Source organism: Pezoporus occidentalis, unplaced genomic scaffold, assembly GCF_034315485.1.
Source record: "Pezoporus occidentalis ecotype Australia unplaced genomic scaffold, CSIRO_AGI_Poc_V1 ctg58, whole genome shotgun sequence".
NCBI classification, from domain to species: Eukaryota; Metazoa; Chordata; class Aves; order Psittaciformes; family Psittacidae; genus Pezoporus; species Pezoporus occidentalis.
The window spans coordinates 1,696,565-1,715,975 of record NW_026915921.1 but is presented as its reverse complement, the minus strand read 5'-3'; the positions used below and the strand labels follow the sequence as shown (position 1 = coordinate 1,715,975).

The following is a 19,411-nucleotide window of genomic DNA, read 5'->3' as shown; positions in this document are numbered from 1 at the left end:
CGGAGCCCCCTCAGCGGCCCCTCCTCAGCACCTCCCCGCTCATTCCGCTCAGCCGCCTTCCCCTCGTCCCGCCCGCTCGCACCAGCTTTCGGCCTTCTCCTGGCTCAGCCCCCCCTCGCCCTCCTCTCCCCTTTCCCCTCCCTGGGGTTCCCCGGCCTGCCTTGCCCCCGGGACTGCTCCCCCACCGCGGGGTTCCCCGTCCGCAGGGGCGGAGCGCGGCCCGGCCCGCGCCGCAGGAAAGCGGTGGGGAAGAGCGGCAGGCGGGTCCTGCGAGCCCTTAAAGGAGGGCGGCCATCCTCCTCCCCCGGCGGGAAGGCGGAAGGGCGAAGCAGCAGCGACACCAGAGGCAGCCACCCCAGCGCTGCCTGGCTCCTCTCCGGGTTTATATGCACCTGGCCGGATTACTGCTCGCCTTGCAGAAGGGAGAGAAGGGGCAGCAGCGGGAGCGCGGCTCACCCTCCCCGGCCATGTGCTCGGTAAGCGAGGGCAGCAGCACGGACCCCTTGGCGGCCCGCTTCAAGCAGGTGGAGGAGACGCTGGAGAAGCTGCACCGGGAGAACAAGAGCTTGAAGAATAAAGTGCCTCGGTACAACGCGCTCTGCACCTTGTACCACGAGTCCGCTCAGCAGCTGAAGCACCTCCAGCTGCAGCTGGCTGCCAAGGAGGCCACGATCCAGGACCTGCGGAGCAGCCTGGCCCGGCAGCAGCAGCAGCAGCAGCAGCCGCAGCCGGCGGCGGGCGGCGAGGCGGGGCCTGCGGGCGCGGAGCCGGCGCTGTCGCTGGTGGAGAGCCTGCTGGAGCAGCTGGGGCAGGCCCGGGAGCAGCTCCAGGACAGCGAGCGGCTCTCGGCGCAGAGGGTGGAAGCCTTGAGCCAGGTAAACGGCGGAGATGCGTTTGAGCGCTCCTCTCTAGACAAAAATGAGTAATTTAGGCTTAGTGTGTCCTGCAGTGGTTGTCTTGAACGGAGGATGTGGGCCTTTCGCATGCAGACTCGCGTTCATGGAAACAGACCAGGGTGCCGACAACTTAGAATCAATCATAGAATCATGTAATGCCAGCCAGAAGGGAACTCCGGGATCATCTGGTCCAACCTTTCCAGGCTAGACTAGATGTCCCAACACCCTGACCAGCCGAATCTGGAAAGTGTCCAACGTTGGGGAATCCACCACTTCCCTGGGGAGATTATTCCAGCGGCTGATTGTTATTGTGAGAACTTTCCTGTGGTGTCCAGTCGGAATTTCCCCGCTTGGTTTGAGTGTGCCAGGGCAGGAGAGTGAATGTTCTGCCCACTGCAATGCAGTTTGACAGACCTTGGTCTGACAAGTTTTTGCTGTGTGCCCAGAGTCAGACTGAAAAGCAGCTCAGCCATCTGTATCCAACAGTAGTGTCCACTGCATTAAGTTCAAGAAGATAAACTATAACATCCGAACCCAAAAACTTAGAGTGGTATTATACATCTTCATGCAATTATTCTCACAAGTAGATGGAAATACAGCAAAACCCCCTAATTTCAAAGTTACATATTACTTACTGAAGATTCTCCTCTTTATCAGACGCAACAGTTTTGTTCTGTAAGATAAACAGCTGATGCCACCACTTTTTCTATTACAGTGTTGTTTTCTTGTGATTTTTAAGTGCACTTAAAAATGGATTTTTGTACTGACGTTAAAGCAGCACTTTTCTACTTGGAGAAGTACTTGGCAAGTCTGGATTGTGAGGAGATAAATGAGGGAAAAATTGGTATCTTTTATGACAAGATAAAGTCTCAACATTGCATTCCCTTCCATCTTCCACAAGTGCTGGTTTTGTTACTGTCATTGAGACTTTCCCATGTTCAACCTGAAATGCTTAAAGAATTGTAAAGCATTTCTTCCTATATGAAGGTGCATAATTTCCAAACTGACAAGCAATGCTTAAAATTGAAACAAGTATTTTTGTCATAAGAAATCTCCTGACCTAATGCTTATACAAAACAATTTCCATATATGACACCTAAAATACATTTAAGTAAGTTCATGTGTGGAAATTTGTAGTAAGAGATGATCTTCCTGACACTTTGCAGATAGATGACAAACCTGTGGGATCTGACTATATTTTGAAGTCAGAATGTCTTTTATGGCAAAGGGAAAATTTAGCATTTAGCATGATGCTAAAGAACTTGCACATCAGCAATAAGAGCAAGTGCTGTCTCTTTAAGTTAAATATTAATTTTATTCTTTTTTAGAAAAAAACATTTTATGCCCAATTAGAAACACTGAAATAAATCACTGTCAGTAAAAATAACAACAGCGGCTATTTTGTGGAAGTCAGAGGCCTGCATGCTGGGAAAGAAGAGTGCTCCTGATTGGTTACAGCTCCATTAGCACTCCTGAAGAACTGGAAGGGTAGAATCAAGCTTGTACCTGCCTCATGGTCTGCGATGGCATCCAGGGCATCGTTGATTCTGGAGGAGCAGTGCTGCAGGTTTCTGTTACCAGCACCTGCTACTTTTGAGGATATCAGACCTGGGACTGGTGTACTTTGGATGCATGGAATCACCTGGGTTAACCCAGTTGGCAAGCAAACCTCTTCCTTCTCAAAACACCTGCGGATATATAACTTAATGCAGTGTGGATGATCCCACAAAGCGTCCAAATCAGTAAGAACATGCAGCAACAAGATACACAGTTGTTCCCTAAGAGCATGTTGAAGCTCCTTGGACATGTGCCTTGGACAGTCAGCTATGGCCAAAACAGAGTCACTGCTCGCACTGGGATTTCATTTACTGTTTGCTTGTCCTTAGCACTCATCCTTTCCCAGATGGGAAACTTGCTCTGTATGCTCACTCTGCTTTGTCTTCTGACAAAGTTCCAGGCAATGAATACACCTCGCTGGTTTTGATAAGATGACTTTCCAGCTCCCCTTTTTCCTAAAGCAAATCTCTACTATCTGGTAATTTAGAAAGCAGGACCAGTAAGCATTTCTCAGGCTCCATAGTTATTCCTTTTAAACTACTTTGTTTCTTGTAAGTTCTGTTGTTACTTTGTTGTTGCTGCTGCTTATCTTACCATAAAATCATCCTGAATTTTTGCTGCATTCTACTGGCTAGGAACTGCTTGTATAGCTGTCTGAGCAGTTCCTGATTTTGATTGATCTGTCAGTTCCAAGGTCAAGTGATTATAAATGAGTTGGACTTTACTTTTTAAGTACTTTGCAGTGAGTGATATGGAGTTATGGCAATATGGAATTCAGTCTTAGACATATTTTGGCTTTTTAGTTCACCTTACTTTTCAGTAACTTCCCTTTATGTTTAGGAAGTACAGAAGTTGAACAAGCAACTAGAGGAGAAAAATGGAGAGATACAGCAGATGATAAACCAGCCTCCATATGAAAAGGAGAGAGAAATCTTGCGACTTCAGAAGAGCTTGGCAGAGAGAGAGAAGGCTCAGGCCACCAGTGATGTTTTATGCCGTTCACTCACTGATGAAATGCATCAACTTCAACGTAAATTAGCTTCCACAGCTGAAATGTGTCAACATCTGGCAAAATGTCTAGAAGAGAAGCAAAGAAAAAAGGGGAGTTCAGATGACCAGATACCCAGTGAAAGACCTAACCAGGTATTTTTACTGCTACTGTATTTCTTTAAAGTCTTACTACCTCCCAAGGTGTTAATTACAATGTGATAGTTGTAATTGGGGAATGGTGAGAAATATCCCCTTATATAATTTCATGTAGGGTGAAAAGGCTATCATGGCAAGATGTAAATAATTCTGAGTACCAACTATTTAGGATGGAAGCAGTTGTCAGTGCCTTGCATTTTGGCCGTCTCACCACCAGAGGCTTTATTTTGAGAGAAGAGAATCCTGAGAGGTCCCTTCCAACCTCAGCAATTCCATGATTACAATTCTTCCCTGTATAAACAGGAGACAGGGTCTTCTTTATACCACAGCATGCTTCTGTGCATCACTAGATGGTGCTGCACTTAAGAAGGTGGTATCTCCTCATTTTTGTTTTAGCATCTAAATAACCACAAAACAGAGATATTTTAAAGTAGTATTGATATTAAGAACACTCTAGCAGATGCTCAGGTCATGATTTGGCTTTGTACACATAGTACAGACTTACAGAAAGCTGGTTAGGGAAGAAGTCAAGGTGTCTTACCTTTGTTTCTTTGCTCTGGGGTTTCCCCCCAGCCTCCCAGTACAGGGTAATGTTTCTCTCCAGCAGGGGGGTTTAGATAGGAAGGTGGCAGAAATGCTACTGAGGGGCACAAAGAAACACCTGGATTTCGGTGTACTTAATGGCTGTGTGTTTTTGCTGCATCTTCACCTTAGCTGAAGCTTTCCAATGTAGGGTAGAGGTAGATCCTGGTCTGTTGTTCCAGAAGACATAATGGTTTGGAGTCATTAGGTAATTCATAATACCATAAGGAAATAACATTAGAGGTGCTGCCTCCAGTAACAGTTTAGAGTACTGAGTAGGATGCTACAGCTAGTTCTCACAAGAAAGAGTAATTGTCTCATGTTCTTACGGCTTTGTAGCAGTAATGCCATGTTTCACATCTATGCTTTTATGATAAACTCCATATGCGTGCACTTATGCATCATAAAATAACCCAGGAGCATTTCCACAGAAGACTTATTCACATCACTTACCTGTAAGAAATCGTTAGAGATTGACTAGATCTAAGAAAAAAGAGACTCGAAGCATTTAGTATTATCGTATTTTACGTGTAATTGATAGACAGGAAACCTGATTGACTTCGATACGTGTAATAAGTAGCTAACCTTATACAGTGGGGACTTCCCTGTTGAAGAAGAGAAATTTCAGATGCAATTACTAGCTGATTCTAGGGAATTTTGTACAAAAGTGTTCTATATTACTCATGTACATCGGGGCTTTTTTAAGCAGATGTCACAACTGTAAAAAAAAGGTATCATTTTAGTTAATTATTTAGCAAGCAGGGTTGTTGTTTTTTTTTTTCCCCTCAGTAATTTCTTCCTAGTAGTGGCCAAAATTGACAGTAACAACAAAGCAAGATGAAGGCACATCTGTGTCTTTGTCATGCGTTCCTCCACTCCAAACAAGTAGTTTCCAAGGAGTTTGTGAAAAATGTTGTCATCATCAGACCCTCATGCATGTAAAATGTGGGGTATTTTTCTTGTAACCTTCAGTAGGCTCAGAATTTGGTAAGGCAGATACGTTTTTATGACACAGCAGAGATCTACTTTAAAAAGCAAGACCAAGGTGGCAAAAATCTGAATACCTTTTTGCTTTATTAATAATAAAAGTTGTAGGCTATACTATTAGTATTTAGAAATATACTATAAAGAGATAGACCTAGATGTGTTTGTTTCACTGATAGCAAACACTTTAGAGGAACTTAGAAAAGATTAACAGCATAGCTAAGTAGCATTTGAGATTTTTATGTTAAAGTAACACTTCCTTTTTCTAAAAAATTACAGCTGTTAGGCAATGAAACTTCACTTCAAGCTCTTATCTGCAGCCTACAAGATGAAAACAGGATGTTAAAACAAAAAGTAGCTCACGTGAGTACTTTCATTTTGTACAAGATTAAGATTTGATAAAGTATTTTGAATTACAGTACATTTGGAATAGGTAAAGCCTGGTAATCTAATTAAATGGCAGTTTAATGCAAGTCCAAACTTCTTTTCAACATGGCAAACAGTCTTTGTTCCTTAGCTGAGAACGACTGATTACATTATTTTTTAAGATACTGGGGGTTTTGTTGTTAAAAATACACTGCAGAAGAAAATTTTCTTGTTCCTTCCATGCATCAGCATTCCACCCCAGGAGAACAGCACTAGGCCAGGGCCACCTCCACCTTCTAAAGAATTTTGGTCCTGCACACATAAGCACTCTGTGAAAGCTTGTAAGTTTGTCTTCATGTTTGTGTCTTCATGTTCTTCATGACTCTCTTGGGTAATATTTCAGGTGGAAGACTTAAATGCCAAATGGCAGAAATATGATGCGAGTAGGGATGAGTATGTGAAGCGACTCCATTTGCAGCTAAAAGAGATGAAGACACAACTGGAGCAGCAGCGCAGCCTAGCTTCAGCACCAATGAATTCTGACCTGATGCGCAAGGAGATACTCCGGTTAAACAAGCTTCTGGAAGAAAAAATGAATGAATGCATAAAAACAAAGAGAGAATTAGAAGATGTGAAGAAATCTAGTGAAGGAGATAATGAGCGCATACAAATGCTGGAGCAACAGGTCATTAAGTTTCTTTTTCCTAGAGGCAGGAATTCTTAGTTTCTCTCCAGACCACTGAAGTCTAAGGGGGGAAAATGAAATTATTTCCTTTGATGTTTGCCACTTGGCTTGCCACATTTGGCTATAGAGATACTTAACAGATTTAAAGAAAACACACTACTTGCAGATCTGCATGCAGTTCTGCTGGCTTTAATACAAAATATGGAAGATCTGAAGAAGAAATATAAATACTTTTGAAGTATAGATATGATAGAGAAGATATTGAGATTATGGGAGTAAGTGTTTACAAACAAAGGAGTCGCAACCTCAGTGTTTTGATCTAACCTGCCAGCATTCTAATTCCTAAATATTAACACAAGAATTCTGTTTTCCAGGTCCTAGTTTATAAAGATGATTTCACATCTGAGAGATCAGACAGAGAACGAGCACAGACCAAAATACAAGAGCTTCAGGCAGAAATTGCATGCCTGCAACACCAGCTAGCAAGAAGACAGGTAAGGAAGCAACATGCTACTTTTTCAATTAAAGCACATCAACAGGATTCAGGACTAAAATATATTTTTAAGTATACTTAAAAATAATTCAGTACTTCTAAACCCATTTCATCTCAGTGCAGCTATCAAAAACTTACATTATACCAGTCAGTTTTAGTGGAGATGCTTCCCAATACACACATAATACCCCTTCCCAGTCCATTTTCCTTCTATTTTGGATCAACATATCAAAGCTGATTTCTTGGAAGGAAGAGAAGGATGGCTATGACTCTTATAACAGTGGCATAGTAGCTCTATTCTGTGTTTCCTACAAGTCATCTTTACAACTTTATTAATGAAATTACAAAAATGGATGCATATTTAATTACAGAACCATGAGCAGTGTTCAGGTAAAACTGATAAAATAATCTATTGAAGAATATCTTTTTAGTGTATCTTTTTCAAGGGCTGTTGTTTTCTCTTTCTAGGACTCAAGAGACACAAACAGTCGTTTCAGAGTTCACATAGGTAACCAAAACCATATGTACGTGCAGACGAATGTTGAACATCTACGAGGCAACAGCCCAGGCCAAACAGGCACGAGAAGGACATCTTCACAGTCTGAACAAGCTTCTCCTCCTGCGGACAGTGGAGACTCAGAACTCGAGGGCAGGGCACAGGGTGAACTTAGATGCCCTCATTGTATGAGGTTTTTCAGTGACGAACTCAGTGATGAATTCCTGAAGCATGTTGCTGAATGTTGCCAGTGACCACGCGGTGTGAGGCGTGTTAAGTCGATCACTACTCTATAGACAGCAAAACCTTGCTCTGGACATATCTCCTTCAGTCCTAAGCCAGAGTGATTCAGCTCTTAGGAAACAGGAGGATGAGCAGTATCTACCTCTGACTTGATTTCACCTTCTCTTGGACTGTATGAAAGGCTTCAAGATAAAGCAAAGTGTTTTTATGAAGAACTATTTTTGACAACTACAAGGAATGCAAGCTTAATGCAAATCCTGCTACAGATTAAACTGAAACATACAGTGGTAGTTAGCTTCAGAGCGCAGCTTGAGTTGTGTTTGAATCTAACTCTTTACAGCACTTGGAAGGCTTGGGAAAAACAAATGACTGAACTTGAGATTTTCCTCCCCTTCCAAAAATGTAAGCTGAAGAACAGGGGAGGAGTTCTTTGGCAGAAGACAGTAAAAATCTTGTGCTGTATCTGGATTAAAAGTGAAAGTATTGTCTATTGAGGCTGAACTTTCAGACATCACATGGGAAAATCCTCGTCTTCAGCTGAACTCAGGAGAAGTGAAGAAACCATAAAAGGGCTGGTTATTGACTAAGACCAGCCTGTCTTTTTTGCACAGAAAGAGTGTAGAGGGATATTTATTTTTTCTGTGCCTTAACTACCTGTTTACACATTTGTAAATGTGTATTTGTGTAACTATTGACTGTATTCCTATTTTACCCAAGGATTATTTTTATAATAAAAGTGATTGTGCAGTTGCTTTACTACATTAGTAAAGTGGTCAAAAATCTTTCAGTGTAAGTATTTAAAGGTGAAACTGTCCCTTGAACTGCACTAAGGGCTAACTAAATGTCATGGTTTCAGATACAAGTTGTTTCGTTACCTCAGTCTCAGACTATTTTCAAATATGTTGACAAACCACTCCTCATTTATGCAAGGAAGAATGACCTTTAAGATGCACAAGAACATGTTTAACGCCCTACCCTGCCACACATCTGTGACTGTGCCAGTGCTAGCTTATATTTCTTCTTATCCTCCCTGCAATGGTGATAACTTCAGTGAGTAGCAGGGGCCTGTTTTGAGAAGTATCAGAAGCTAAAGTGTACAGATATAACAGGGCCACAGGGTTTTTCAGCCTTGGCTTCAGATATTTCTCACTGTGTCAGCTCCAGAGTTAAAGATGGGATACAGAGTAAAGAAAGTAGAGGCTGAGTGCAACCATAACCTTTCATAATTAAATAAAACTGCTTTGTGTAATGACACTCCTGCCCTGCTTCCTTCCAAGTACTTACTACACTTCAGGAAGATTGTGGCCATTTTCCTTGATACTTCCTTTTCAGAATGCTGTTACAGCCTTAAAGGAAGATAATGGTTGATGCCAATGTTGCCTTAGGTGGGATACTACCAAAAAAGATGCCCAGGCCATTGTATGCAGGTGCAATAGTTCTTGCCAATCTAATCTTGAACTGATTGCAAACCTGTGATTGATTACTAGCTTGGTTTTCCCAACACAACATGCACAAACAGGCAGAGATGTTTTTCTTTTTTTTTAGTGACCATTTTAGACATTGCCTTTTAAGGCCTCAGAGATCAGATGCAGCCCACAGAAATCAGGCTGAGAAACAGATGATTAAACTTCCTGTGGCATAAACTAATCTGACTTTTCCTGGCTGTTCTCATTAGACAAGCCTTGTTTACAGCTTCAGTGTACATCAATACTACACTGACAGTGACTGATACAGCACAAGACAGACTTTTTTTCCCAGTAATTGACATTACAAGACAGTTAGAAATGCAGTAATACAGTAAGTTAGGTTCTGGCAGCACCTTTTTTTTATTGCACTGAGATGATCGCTACTTTAATGTACGTCAGAAGCTCAAGTCTGCTATTATTTTCTACTTATGTTAGCCCCGGTGGGTTATAGTCGGACAGACTGACCTACAACTATTAGATGCAAGAATTAGATGTGAGAATCTGCAGTCTGCAGTACACAAATAAATTGTACCTATCCTTGTAGATTTAAGACCCATGAATTAGTCCCAAGTCAAAGCAGAGAGAGACTGGCATGAATTATGAGAAAGGAGGGCGCTCCAGTGATGGGCAGCAAGATGTACCTGCAGTGTGGACCACACTGGACCAAATACATGAAGTTCTAGATCAAGCACAGATTCCAGCTGCTACCTAAAGCTGTGCAGTAAGTGATGACTGAAATTTGGATGCCTGTGGCAAAAATCTAGGACAGACCTGCTTGTTTCAGTATAAAAATGCCTTGTTTCAGAGCTATTTTACTTTACCATTTCCTACTGAGTTTTTTGGGGGCTGCTAAAAAGCCTTACTTAGTTTTTTTCTTGTTTTGGCTTACCCAAGAACCCAGTTACACACACTGCGAAGAACTACGGGTGTCTTACAGGCAAATTTTTGTTTAAGATTGTAGGGCATAACCTATCTTCCTATGAAAACTTGTCTATTACCCAGTGCTTTGACTTTTACACTGAAGTCACTGGTAGATCTCTTGGGTAAACACTAGAAAATCTTTACTTGCCCTCTCCTCACCACGCAAAGCACACACATCAGGGCATCCCCCAAGCAAGCATAACCACCTACATTCACAATCCACAGCTTGCAGAGCAGAATGCATAAAACCTGTCAGCTCCACTGCCCCATTACTGAAGTGAGAGCAGCCACAAGTTCCCACCATTTTTTGAACCCTTTAGATTAAGGAAAGCTCCTTCTGGCCTCCCACTGGTCTTCTTTGCCACTTGAATGGCCATCCAAGTAGTGCATGTGTTGTTTGGTTAAATGGAAACAGCAACCCATCTTCTTTCCTAAAAGCAATAAAAACATGCAAATAAGAAAGTAACTGCATAAAATGAAAGGAACTTCAATAGCATAAACTTTATGAACTTTCATTATCCATTTGTACAACGCTAGTTCACTGAAACACACATCACCTGGAGAACTGCAGCAACAAGGGCTCACACAAGAGGCTCCTGAAACCGTACAGAAAAGTGATGTGACTGTATGGCACTCAGTTCCTTATTTGCTGTATTGGCGACAAAAGGCATCCAAGATAAATGAACCCCATTATCAGGCAAAGTAAACCCCTGCTTGGGCTTCAGTAAATCTCTAGTTGCTGATGTTCTGGAGAGGCATGCCAATACTAGAAGACAGACAGAGGTACCACTGTAGGTCCAAGGAGGCTGGGAGGTAGAAGCAAGGTAACTGTCTCTTCTGGGTCTTGCAGGAATGTGTCTTTGCGTATTAACAGCTGCCAAGATGTATTTGTCCAGTTACCTTCATGATTAGTCCATCCCTTCTGAAATACCTCCCTCACTAAGTGAGCATCCTTCAAGTTTGCTCTCCAAACCAGCCCGAGTTCAGACCCTGGACAAGCTCAGAGCTCCTAAGCAGCTGTCTCATCACCAACGAGGAGTTCAGACCATCTGTCCTCTAACTGCTGGTTCTCATTATTCCTGGACTTAATTAGAATGTAGGCCCTTAGCACACTATCACAGCAGCAGCTGTAGGCAAGACTGACTCGCTGCATCTCAGAAAATACAACTGGGAGAAGCCTCAGAAGTTGGTCCCTACCCCAAAAAGCCCCAAGAGAGAAGATCAACAATAATGCTGTCTTCTGTAGCATGGGCAGCATAAGGCCAAAAAAGCTTCTCAGGTCTTCTGCAACCTTTCAGGCCATGCCTGCTTCTTCCTCCGGTGATTTAGGACATCACATCTTTCAAGAAGCAGCCTTAAATGACACCGCAAGGTTAACAGCTCACTAATAATAAAACTGACTACAAGAATAAAACTTGTTCAAGGAGCAGATACCTATGCTCTATGGTATTTTTTTAAAACTTCCATTTCCTGTGGCTTTGCTGCATGGGTATATATAGAAAGCAAGGGAAATTCCAAACAAGATGCCACACGGTTGTACTCACAACGACAGTGTTCTCATTCTAAAAAAGGGAACTCTTTTTCTACAAAATCTATGTGAATTCAAAGTATGCTTTACTAGTATTTCCTAGTACTGTGCTCCAGTAGCTGTCAGCTGCAGGGAGGAGGGGAGCATCAGCTAAAAACCTAAAGCATAAGAAGCACTTACAAGGCACTCAGTCAACTCAGCAGGATCTCAGCAGAGGGTCAGGGTATCAGATAAGCCCTCCTGCCTGCTCATCTGATGCCTCAATTCACTGGCTAAGGGCCGAGCACCAGCCCAGCAGCCACACTGAAGTATCCCCTGCTGCAGACTGTCCTAGCTGGGGGACAGAGCTCCTGCAAGGTCTGGTGGGGATGCACAAGGTGCTGCAGTAACTGCTTACACAGGGGTTGCTGAAAGGCACCAACCACCCCAAGCAGCACAGCACTTGCGTGTCTCCATTCCCACTGCTGCCCAGTGCAATCTTACCCTTTCTCTTTAGTACATCCACTTTTTCCTCCTCTACGCTTCACAGCATGTACTGAATGTATGGTGTTGATAATGGCTGATAGCCTTCCTTTCATAGCACATGGTGCTCTGCTGTGGATAACACTGAACCAGATGGTGGGTTATGAGACTGCTTATTTCTAGAAGGCACAAAAACCCCACATTTGAAGTGTGTACTTGGCTTAACTACACTTGGTTCCTCACCATCCTTCCCTGGGCCATCCCTCCAGCACTACAGCCTTCTGCATGATGGATGGGCTGAGCACCCATGAGCAGGGCAGATCTGGTTGCTGGTGCTGACATCTGTTTCCTTGGTGTCATGGACTCACCTTGCCCAAGGCTTTCATGCTCTAATTTCTCAAGGAGAATATTAGCACTCACCCAATCTCCCTGTCAAATCTGCTTCATAAAAAAAAGCATTCGTGCTGGTTTGTTGGGTTATTTAACTGCCAATAGGCACCTTCTTGGTTACACACAAATGTCACAGGTGGTTTTTACAGGAGGGACACACACATTACCAGGCAAGCCTGCTGTCTGCCCTGTCAGTTCTTTGACCAGCACTAGCACGCTCCCATGCCTTGCTGAGCTGCTTGGTTCTCGCTGCAGCCAGACCTCCTCCAGCCACATCCCAAACCTCCCCTGCACAGCCCCAGGTGGCATGGCCAAAAGTGACAGAGGGTTTCACAGCTTCATGTCCTGCTCCACTGCAGTCTGGGCTTCTCTGGACCTTCTTTGCTAAGGCAGGAGCCTGCACCAAGGGAACAGTGCCTTGCTGGTGCAGAGGACAAGGTGCCAAGTTGTTGTCCCCTCCAGCTGTGCCCCTGCCAGTCTCAGTGGACCTGGCCAGCTGTAGTGTGTGTGAACCAGCCACCTGCACCTACCATCTGGGCCCCATACCAGCTCATTCGAGGGGGAAAGGAGTCAAGAAAGGAGCTCAGACACCCACACAGGATCCAGCCCTCATGCTGGCCATGACCACCACATCTCAGAGAAGCTCAAGCATCCAGGGAGGCATGCAAAGGTCCACAGACACCTGAGGAACAACGTTATCAAGAGAAAGGGGGACTGGTGGGATGTAAAGCGACTCATGCTCACCACAGCTAAGTGCAGTCTAAAAGGGCATCCTTCTCCTTCCCACCATCTGAACTTGCCCTCAGTGATGAAAATCTAATCTTGTGGTTCTCAGCTCCTCTTCCGACCTCAGCATTAAGCACCTGCTCCACCTTCTGCGAGTTCTATTCTCACCTTCCCAAGGACAAAGGACGGAGCTTTCTCTTGTGCCAACCCCAGCAACAGCTAGCAGATTGGAACCAGACAACTCCAGAGGAAAAGGGATCTTCTTTTGATCTTGGCTGCTGTGGTAAGGGGCCTCTCTGCCCTCCATTAAAACCAGTCCTCATCTGAGCACTAAACTAGTGGTTGATCCCTATCAGCACAAACTCATCACCGTCACCCAAAGAATGGGCAACAACTTACTTTGTGAACTGTTCTGAGGCTTGGTTCTGTTGCACCTACACACACCGGTCACACGGCATTGCGCCCCCTCCTATGAAACATTCAAGCCTTCAACTGCTGACAATAACCCCTGGGGGGTTAGAACAGTGTGTGCTGAGAAGTGTAGCTCCTGTGCAGTGCAGACTGCACTGTTCTTGCCTTGCTCCTCAAATCAGGGTTTGCGCTCACCTTGTCCTAACCTTCATCCTGGTGGCAACTTCAACAGGCAGTGTTGAATATGAATTTGTACCTCTGTGGTTTCCAGGTGACGCCTCAGAGAAAGTTTACTGGAGCTTTAACCTTCCTTAAATGGCAGCAAAACTCAATAACTTCCTCTTAGCACAGCTGAAGAACTCAAATGTGCAGTGTTGCAAAACAGCATGAGGACACTCTCCCCTATGCTGTACTCTCTTGCATGCTTTACTATGAAGTTGTTACACACACTGGGCAGTAACAAGGTTGAGAAATACTTGGGCAATAAAAGCCACTCTTGCAGCCTGGAAAGGCAGGAGAGTGCCACCTTCTACTCTCCTCTGGAGTCAGGTTGTGCCTTTGTGTTTCCAGCAGCTGTAAACCACCTGCAGTCACCAAAATGTATAGTTGGACCTCTTTTAGAATCTTGAGTAACTGAATGATTTTGAGTCAAACCCCAAAAGGATGCCTGTGCTATATATATGAGAGGTGCCTGCACTACATATATAAAAGAGAAATACTTGCAAGTATCTGTTTTGCTGCAATAGTGCAAAAACAACTAGTGAGAACAGATAATAACTTGTAAGAGATTTTCATAAAATTAATCTGTTTCCTTAACCAGAGGGCCACACAATGTCCCCAGCATCTACAGAAAAGGACGCCAATATCTGTAAGTAAGAAGCTCGGCTTGTGTACTTAAGTGATTCTTCTGAACCTTTGAGCAGTTTGCCTACAAGCTGATGTTAATATTGTTATAAGGCTTAAAGTAGCTGATGTTTGAGTGGACTTCAAAAGTCAATCTCCAGTCTCCTCCATGCAGCTTTCAGCTTGAGGAAGACAGCTGTGACTCACTTAAGCTTTGTGACACCCTGCACAATACAGGGTCATCCCTGCAGTTCTTCTAGAGATGATGCTAACACAAACCAGAGCGAACTCTGTGTGAACAGTGCAACTGCTTTGACATCATTTCAATAGGACAAACCTGTGACTGCCTCTGCCTGAGTTGTCTCAGCTATTTTATGCAAGGGCTAGCAGGTTGCATTAACCCACACCTGTAGGTAGTCATCAATTTGACATGCCCAGGTCAAAGAGGCTAACTCTGAGACCTGATGCACTGCTGTAGTTTAAGGCTGTGTCCACATTTGGGGGTTATGTACTTAAATGATTACAAACAATCATGCACCTTTTAAGTGCATTAAAAAAGTGAACAATGCATCAAAAGGTATATTAACTAAAAATCCCAGCTATACAACAATGAGCAAGTCTCCAGCACCCCCAACCCCACTTGTAGCAGCAACACAACCTGAAGCAGTCTTTCAGCTCTTCAGTGCACCAAACCAGTACAACCTGTAGCTACAGTTGTTTATACTGGTGCAATTACTCCAACTACTGATGCAATTGCTCAGCAGTCAAGATGAGTCTGATCTACACAAGAGGCTGACAGCTGAGGCAGGTAATGAACTCAGACCCCAGTGTAAGCACTGCAGGATCCTTCACATTTGGAAGGCTGGAATCTCTTTGAAGCAAGAGCTGTAGACTCCAGGTTCAGAAAATGTCAACTTGTGTTTGTGTGTCTGGCATTTGGAATTTCCACTCCAGATCTTTGCAAGTGGAAGGTCAAATATGAAAGCGGATAATATAAACACATCAAAAGGCTATAAAAGGTTACTGATTGGGAAGCCAAGACTGACCATGAAGGAAGAGATTTTAAGGAAATAAACACTGGAATAGCATTTAGGCATCCATTAAATCAATACTGGAAATTTCTGTATGCGTGCAAGACAGGAATTAAATGTCACAGAAAGGGACATGGGCATGGAGCCAGGACCTAAAGGAAACACAAGAAGAAACATACTGGAACTTGTGAATGAAGACAGCAGGTCTAGGCATGAATTATTTAACTAAATAAAATTTATGACTCTCATAATCAATGGCAACTTTATGAAAACAACTGAATAGTTCAGCTTGGGGAGAGGAAGGTCTGAAGATCATCTAGTCCAACCTGCCCCTCCTCAAAGCAGGGTCAGCTACAGCAGGCTGCCTGGGGCTGTGGCCAGTCAGGCTTTGACCATCTCCAAGGATGAAGAGTCCACAAGCTCTCTATGCAACTTCCTCCTGGGTTCAGCAACCTCACAATAGAGAAGTTTTTGCTTATGTTTAAATGGAATTTCATGCATTTCGGTTGTGCCCATTGCCTCTCATCCTGTCACTGGACACCACTGAGAAAAGTCTGGGTCCATCTTCTGTACTGCCCTACATCAGGTATTTATACACATTGGGAAGGTCCCCATGAGCCTTCTCTTCTCCAGCCCCAGCTGTCACCTCTCCTTGTTTGACAGATGCTCCAAGGCCTGAATCATCCTTGTGGCTCTTTGCTGGACTATCTCCTTTATATCCATGTCTCTTGTACTGGAAAGAACCAGACTCACTATTCCAGATGTGTCCCACCAGTGCTGAGGAGAGGGGAATGATCACCTCCCTCAACCTACTGGCAATGCTCTGCCTATGGAGGAGACACCTAAAACCTCAGCTGAAACACCAGACAGACAGGAACCAGTGCTGAATGTTCAGAAAAACAGCACACTGGCATGGCTTCCAAAACAAACACTTCTTGAAGTGTTTATAAGCAAGCCAACAGAGTCCATTGCTGGCAGGGTTGAAGGTGAAGAGAAAGGAAAGAGATCTTCCGCATTTTTGGCAGACTAGAAATTCCTCAATTCAAATGCACAGGCTTGTTTTCAAAACTCAGCTAACAGACTGGTAGAACGTGAGAGCGCCTTGAAAACCTGGAAGGATGAGTACAGGTACCTGTTTTATAAATAGGCCCACTAAATCACAGCAAGTTAAAATCCTGATGGCTGGTATCACTATGCATACATTAGACCCTCTCCTGGCTGGATACTGATCAGAGTTATCTCTTCTTTCCTGAGTTCACAGCCCATGACGTGAATTGTTTTGTAGCTAGTTTTACGGTTAGCGTGGGGTACATCAGCTGTTTCCATTCTTTTGTTATGTCTGATTTCTTCATGGCTCAATTAGATGAGATTTCCAAATCGCTCTCTTTGTAACAGTGCTCCCATTTTGGGAATATGATGAATCATACCAGACCATGTGCAAAACAGTGGGCAATAACATAAAAGTTGCTCACACTTATTGTCAGTACCTGTGGTATTCCCTCCTCTGTATTACAATGCTGATGTGGCTCCATTGCTCATAAAGGTGAGGAAACAGTGGGGTTGACTAAACTAAGCAGTTGTTCTGGAAACTCTCCCATGAGCTTGTGAGCGCATTACGAATGTGACCTGCAACCTCTGCACTTTCCTAGGCTGCGTGAAGGTGGCCTGAGATGTTGACTTACATCTACTGAGGAACTTGTGCAAAACCAAGCAAACACCACTTTGGTTGCTTTGTAAGCCAGAATCTGAATTGCTGGTACTGCAGTGAGAAAAAAGCATTACTCACTACTGATGTTATTGAATTTCTGATCTTGGTGAATATACACACAATTATACCAGACTTCAGCATGTCCTTCTGAATCTCACCTGTGTGCACACCACATTTATGACCCTGGTATTAAACTGAAAGAGGAAGACAAAGGAAGGAGTTGGACTCGGCCTGAAATCTATCATTACACAAGCCAGCTGTAACAGAGCGGTTAACCCAACACAAGCCATAACATAGGAGCGTGAACTTAAACATGGGATTTCTTGGGATAAACTTTTTCAAAGTGACTGTGCTGATGCTGATCATCACAAAGTTTATAATTAAAACAATCAACTGAAGTTTTTGAATTCCCAGACCCTCAATCTCTTCTGGATGGAACTCCAGAAGCCCAGAAGGGACAAACGTCTTTAAAATAAAACCAAATTCAATCCCCCCTTGAAGGAAGAAGCAGATGATTTATAAGTGCCTACCTGACAGCAAGGAGGTGATTTATTCTAGACAAACCCACGCTGACTGCTACTCGTGGTCATACTGATTGTTTCCTCCTTTTTCAGGGTAACAGTTCTTGCATACAGAAAATAAACAGATACCGTGAGAGAGTTCCAATGCCATTTTCACATGACGTTTCAATAAGCAAACTATGAAAAAACATCATCTCAAGGGGTACAAAAATCAGTCTGGGAGAATGTACCAGCAAAAAGATTAGTCTTGGACCTAACAAGCAGGTATTTCCATTACTACTTGGGGGACAGGACAGTGAACAGGTATTAAACACACATGCAGATCCTCAAATGAAAAGAAGGTGCCAGCACATTGGTGAAAGGATTCAGAGTGGCTCTGGCAAACTGGAATGGTAGTTTGGAAAACACTGGCAATTCAGCAAGGACAAATGCAAAGTTACACAGCTTGAGGACAATGAACTGCACAAATACGTGATGAGGAATCACTAACAGAACAATTCCTCAAAAAGGTTCAGCAGCTGCATTGAGTCACAGGCTGCTGCGAATAAGCCAGACCCAAAGTGCAGAGGATAAACAGGAGAGAGCTGTCAGCTGGATGTGAAGAAATCCCCCTGCTCCATGTGGTGTCAATAAAGCGCAGCTGAAGAACTGCACCTTGCTTTGAAACTGTACATCAGTAGAAACAGAAGAAAATGAAATCAGACAAAATACCACAGGAGTTTAACAAAAGATTATAAAATACGACTACAGAGCAGAAGATTGAGGGGAGTTAGGCTACATCCTTGCACAAGGCAAGGAAACCATGTAGCTTGCCTTCCAGTCTTTCAGTCCATCAAATTTCAGTTTCCCTGATCAGAAAACTCCATGCAGTATCTGCTTGGTCCCTACAAAAAGTTTACCTGCTTTTTCTGCCACAGTGCTCTGTATTTCCCTCCTACAAGGAGTCTTTGCAGCCTTCAGAGCCTGCTGCAGCCTCTCTGCCAGCTGGCAGCAATAACCTGCTCTGTGGGAGCATCTCTAGGCCCAGCAGAGGCATTCCTAGGGATGGAGCAATTCCTCCCTCCCTCCCTCCCTCAGCAGCACTAACCTTAACCCTGAGGACCACATGCGCTAGCAGCCAGCTCCTGCCATCCTGCCCTTTTCATACATGATGTGCATCATGCAGCACTTGTGCAACAAATTGCAGAGAAACGATGCTGTGTACCTCCTCCCATGGCTCTTCACTACACTGCCTACAAAGAATCTCCAAAATCCATGTATGCATATAGCAGAAGAGTGTATATTTGATTAAATCATGCTCATACGTCCATCTGCACCTGTGGTAGAGCAGGAACCTTTCCTGTAGCAGGGCAATGCTCTAAGTGACAGGTTGTTCAGGGATGTCTCTTACATTCTATCTGGATGAAGTTTTTCCATAGGCAGACGCTGACAGGGGCTCAGGCAGACTGCCCTGACGGAAACCTGACCATGACTCTTCAGACCTGCAAATCAGCCACTTTTCACCTCAGTTTTCTGGTTCACAGGGGCTCTTTCTTTCTGCATCTCCCCTGGAAGAGTCAACAGTTAAGCTGTGGTTAACTTGCAATAAAAGTTTTGGTTCTGTCAAATTAGCTTTCTCCAACACCAAAACCAGCTTTTCAAAACCTCCCAAGTATCTTTAAGCCCTGCTATTTTCAATTCTCTCACCTCATCCTGTTTTTTCTAATTCTTCCAACACAGCAATTTGGAAATGCCTTGGTTCCATGTTCTGCAAAGTGTATGTCTGGAAGCTGCATCATCTGCACACTTCTTCCAAGGAATGCAAGGAGATCAAATACAGAGAAAAATTCTGCATCCACATGTCATTAGTCAGGACTAGAGAAATTATAAAAGAGATTTTGTTTTTCCAGCCTCTAAAAACCTTCAGCTACACAGATCCAAGTCGTGTTTTCATGAAGCTGTATGTTTACAAGAAGC

At 43.7% G+C, this 19,411-nt stretch overlaps 1 protein-coding gene across 3 annotated transcripts; it reads left to right on the top strand.

Annotated features, from left to right (window-relative positions):
• The first annotated feature begins 248 nt into the window (after window positions 1-248).
• On the top strand, window positions 249-8,209 carry TNIP2 (TNFAIP3 interacting protein 2). Of its 3 annotated transcripts, none has more exons than XM_062638719.1 (6): window positions 256-875; window positions 3,294-3,596; window positions 5,445-5,528; window positions 5,935-6,216; window positions 6,591-6,710; window positions 7,178-8,209. In XM_062638719.1, the coding sequence occupies exons 1-6, from the start codon at window positions 387-389 to the stop codon at window positions 7,457-7,459; spliced, it is 1,560 nt and encodes a 519-aa protein (XP_062494703.1). In that variant the 5' UTR covers window positions 256-386; the 3' UTR covers window positions 7,460-8,209. The 3 variants fall into 3 exon arrangements, with proteins under 3 accessions (XP_062494704.1, XP_062494703.1, XP_062494705.1); XM_062638721.1 differs by having other exon boundaries at window positions 268-476; XM_062638720.1 differs by lacking the exon at window positions 5,935-6,216 and having other exon boundaries at window positions 249-875.
• Window positions 8,210-19,411: the final 11,202 nt, after the last annotated feature.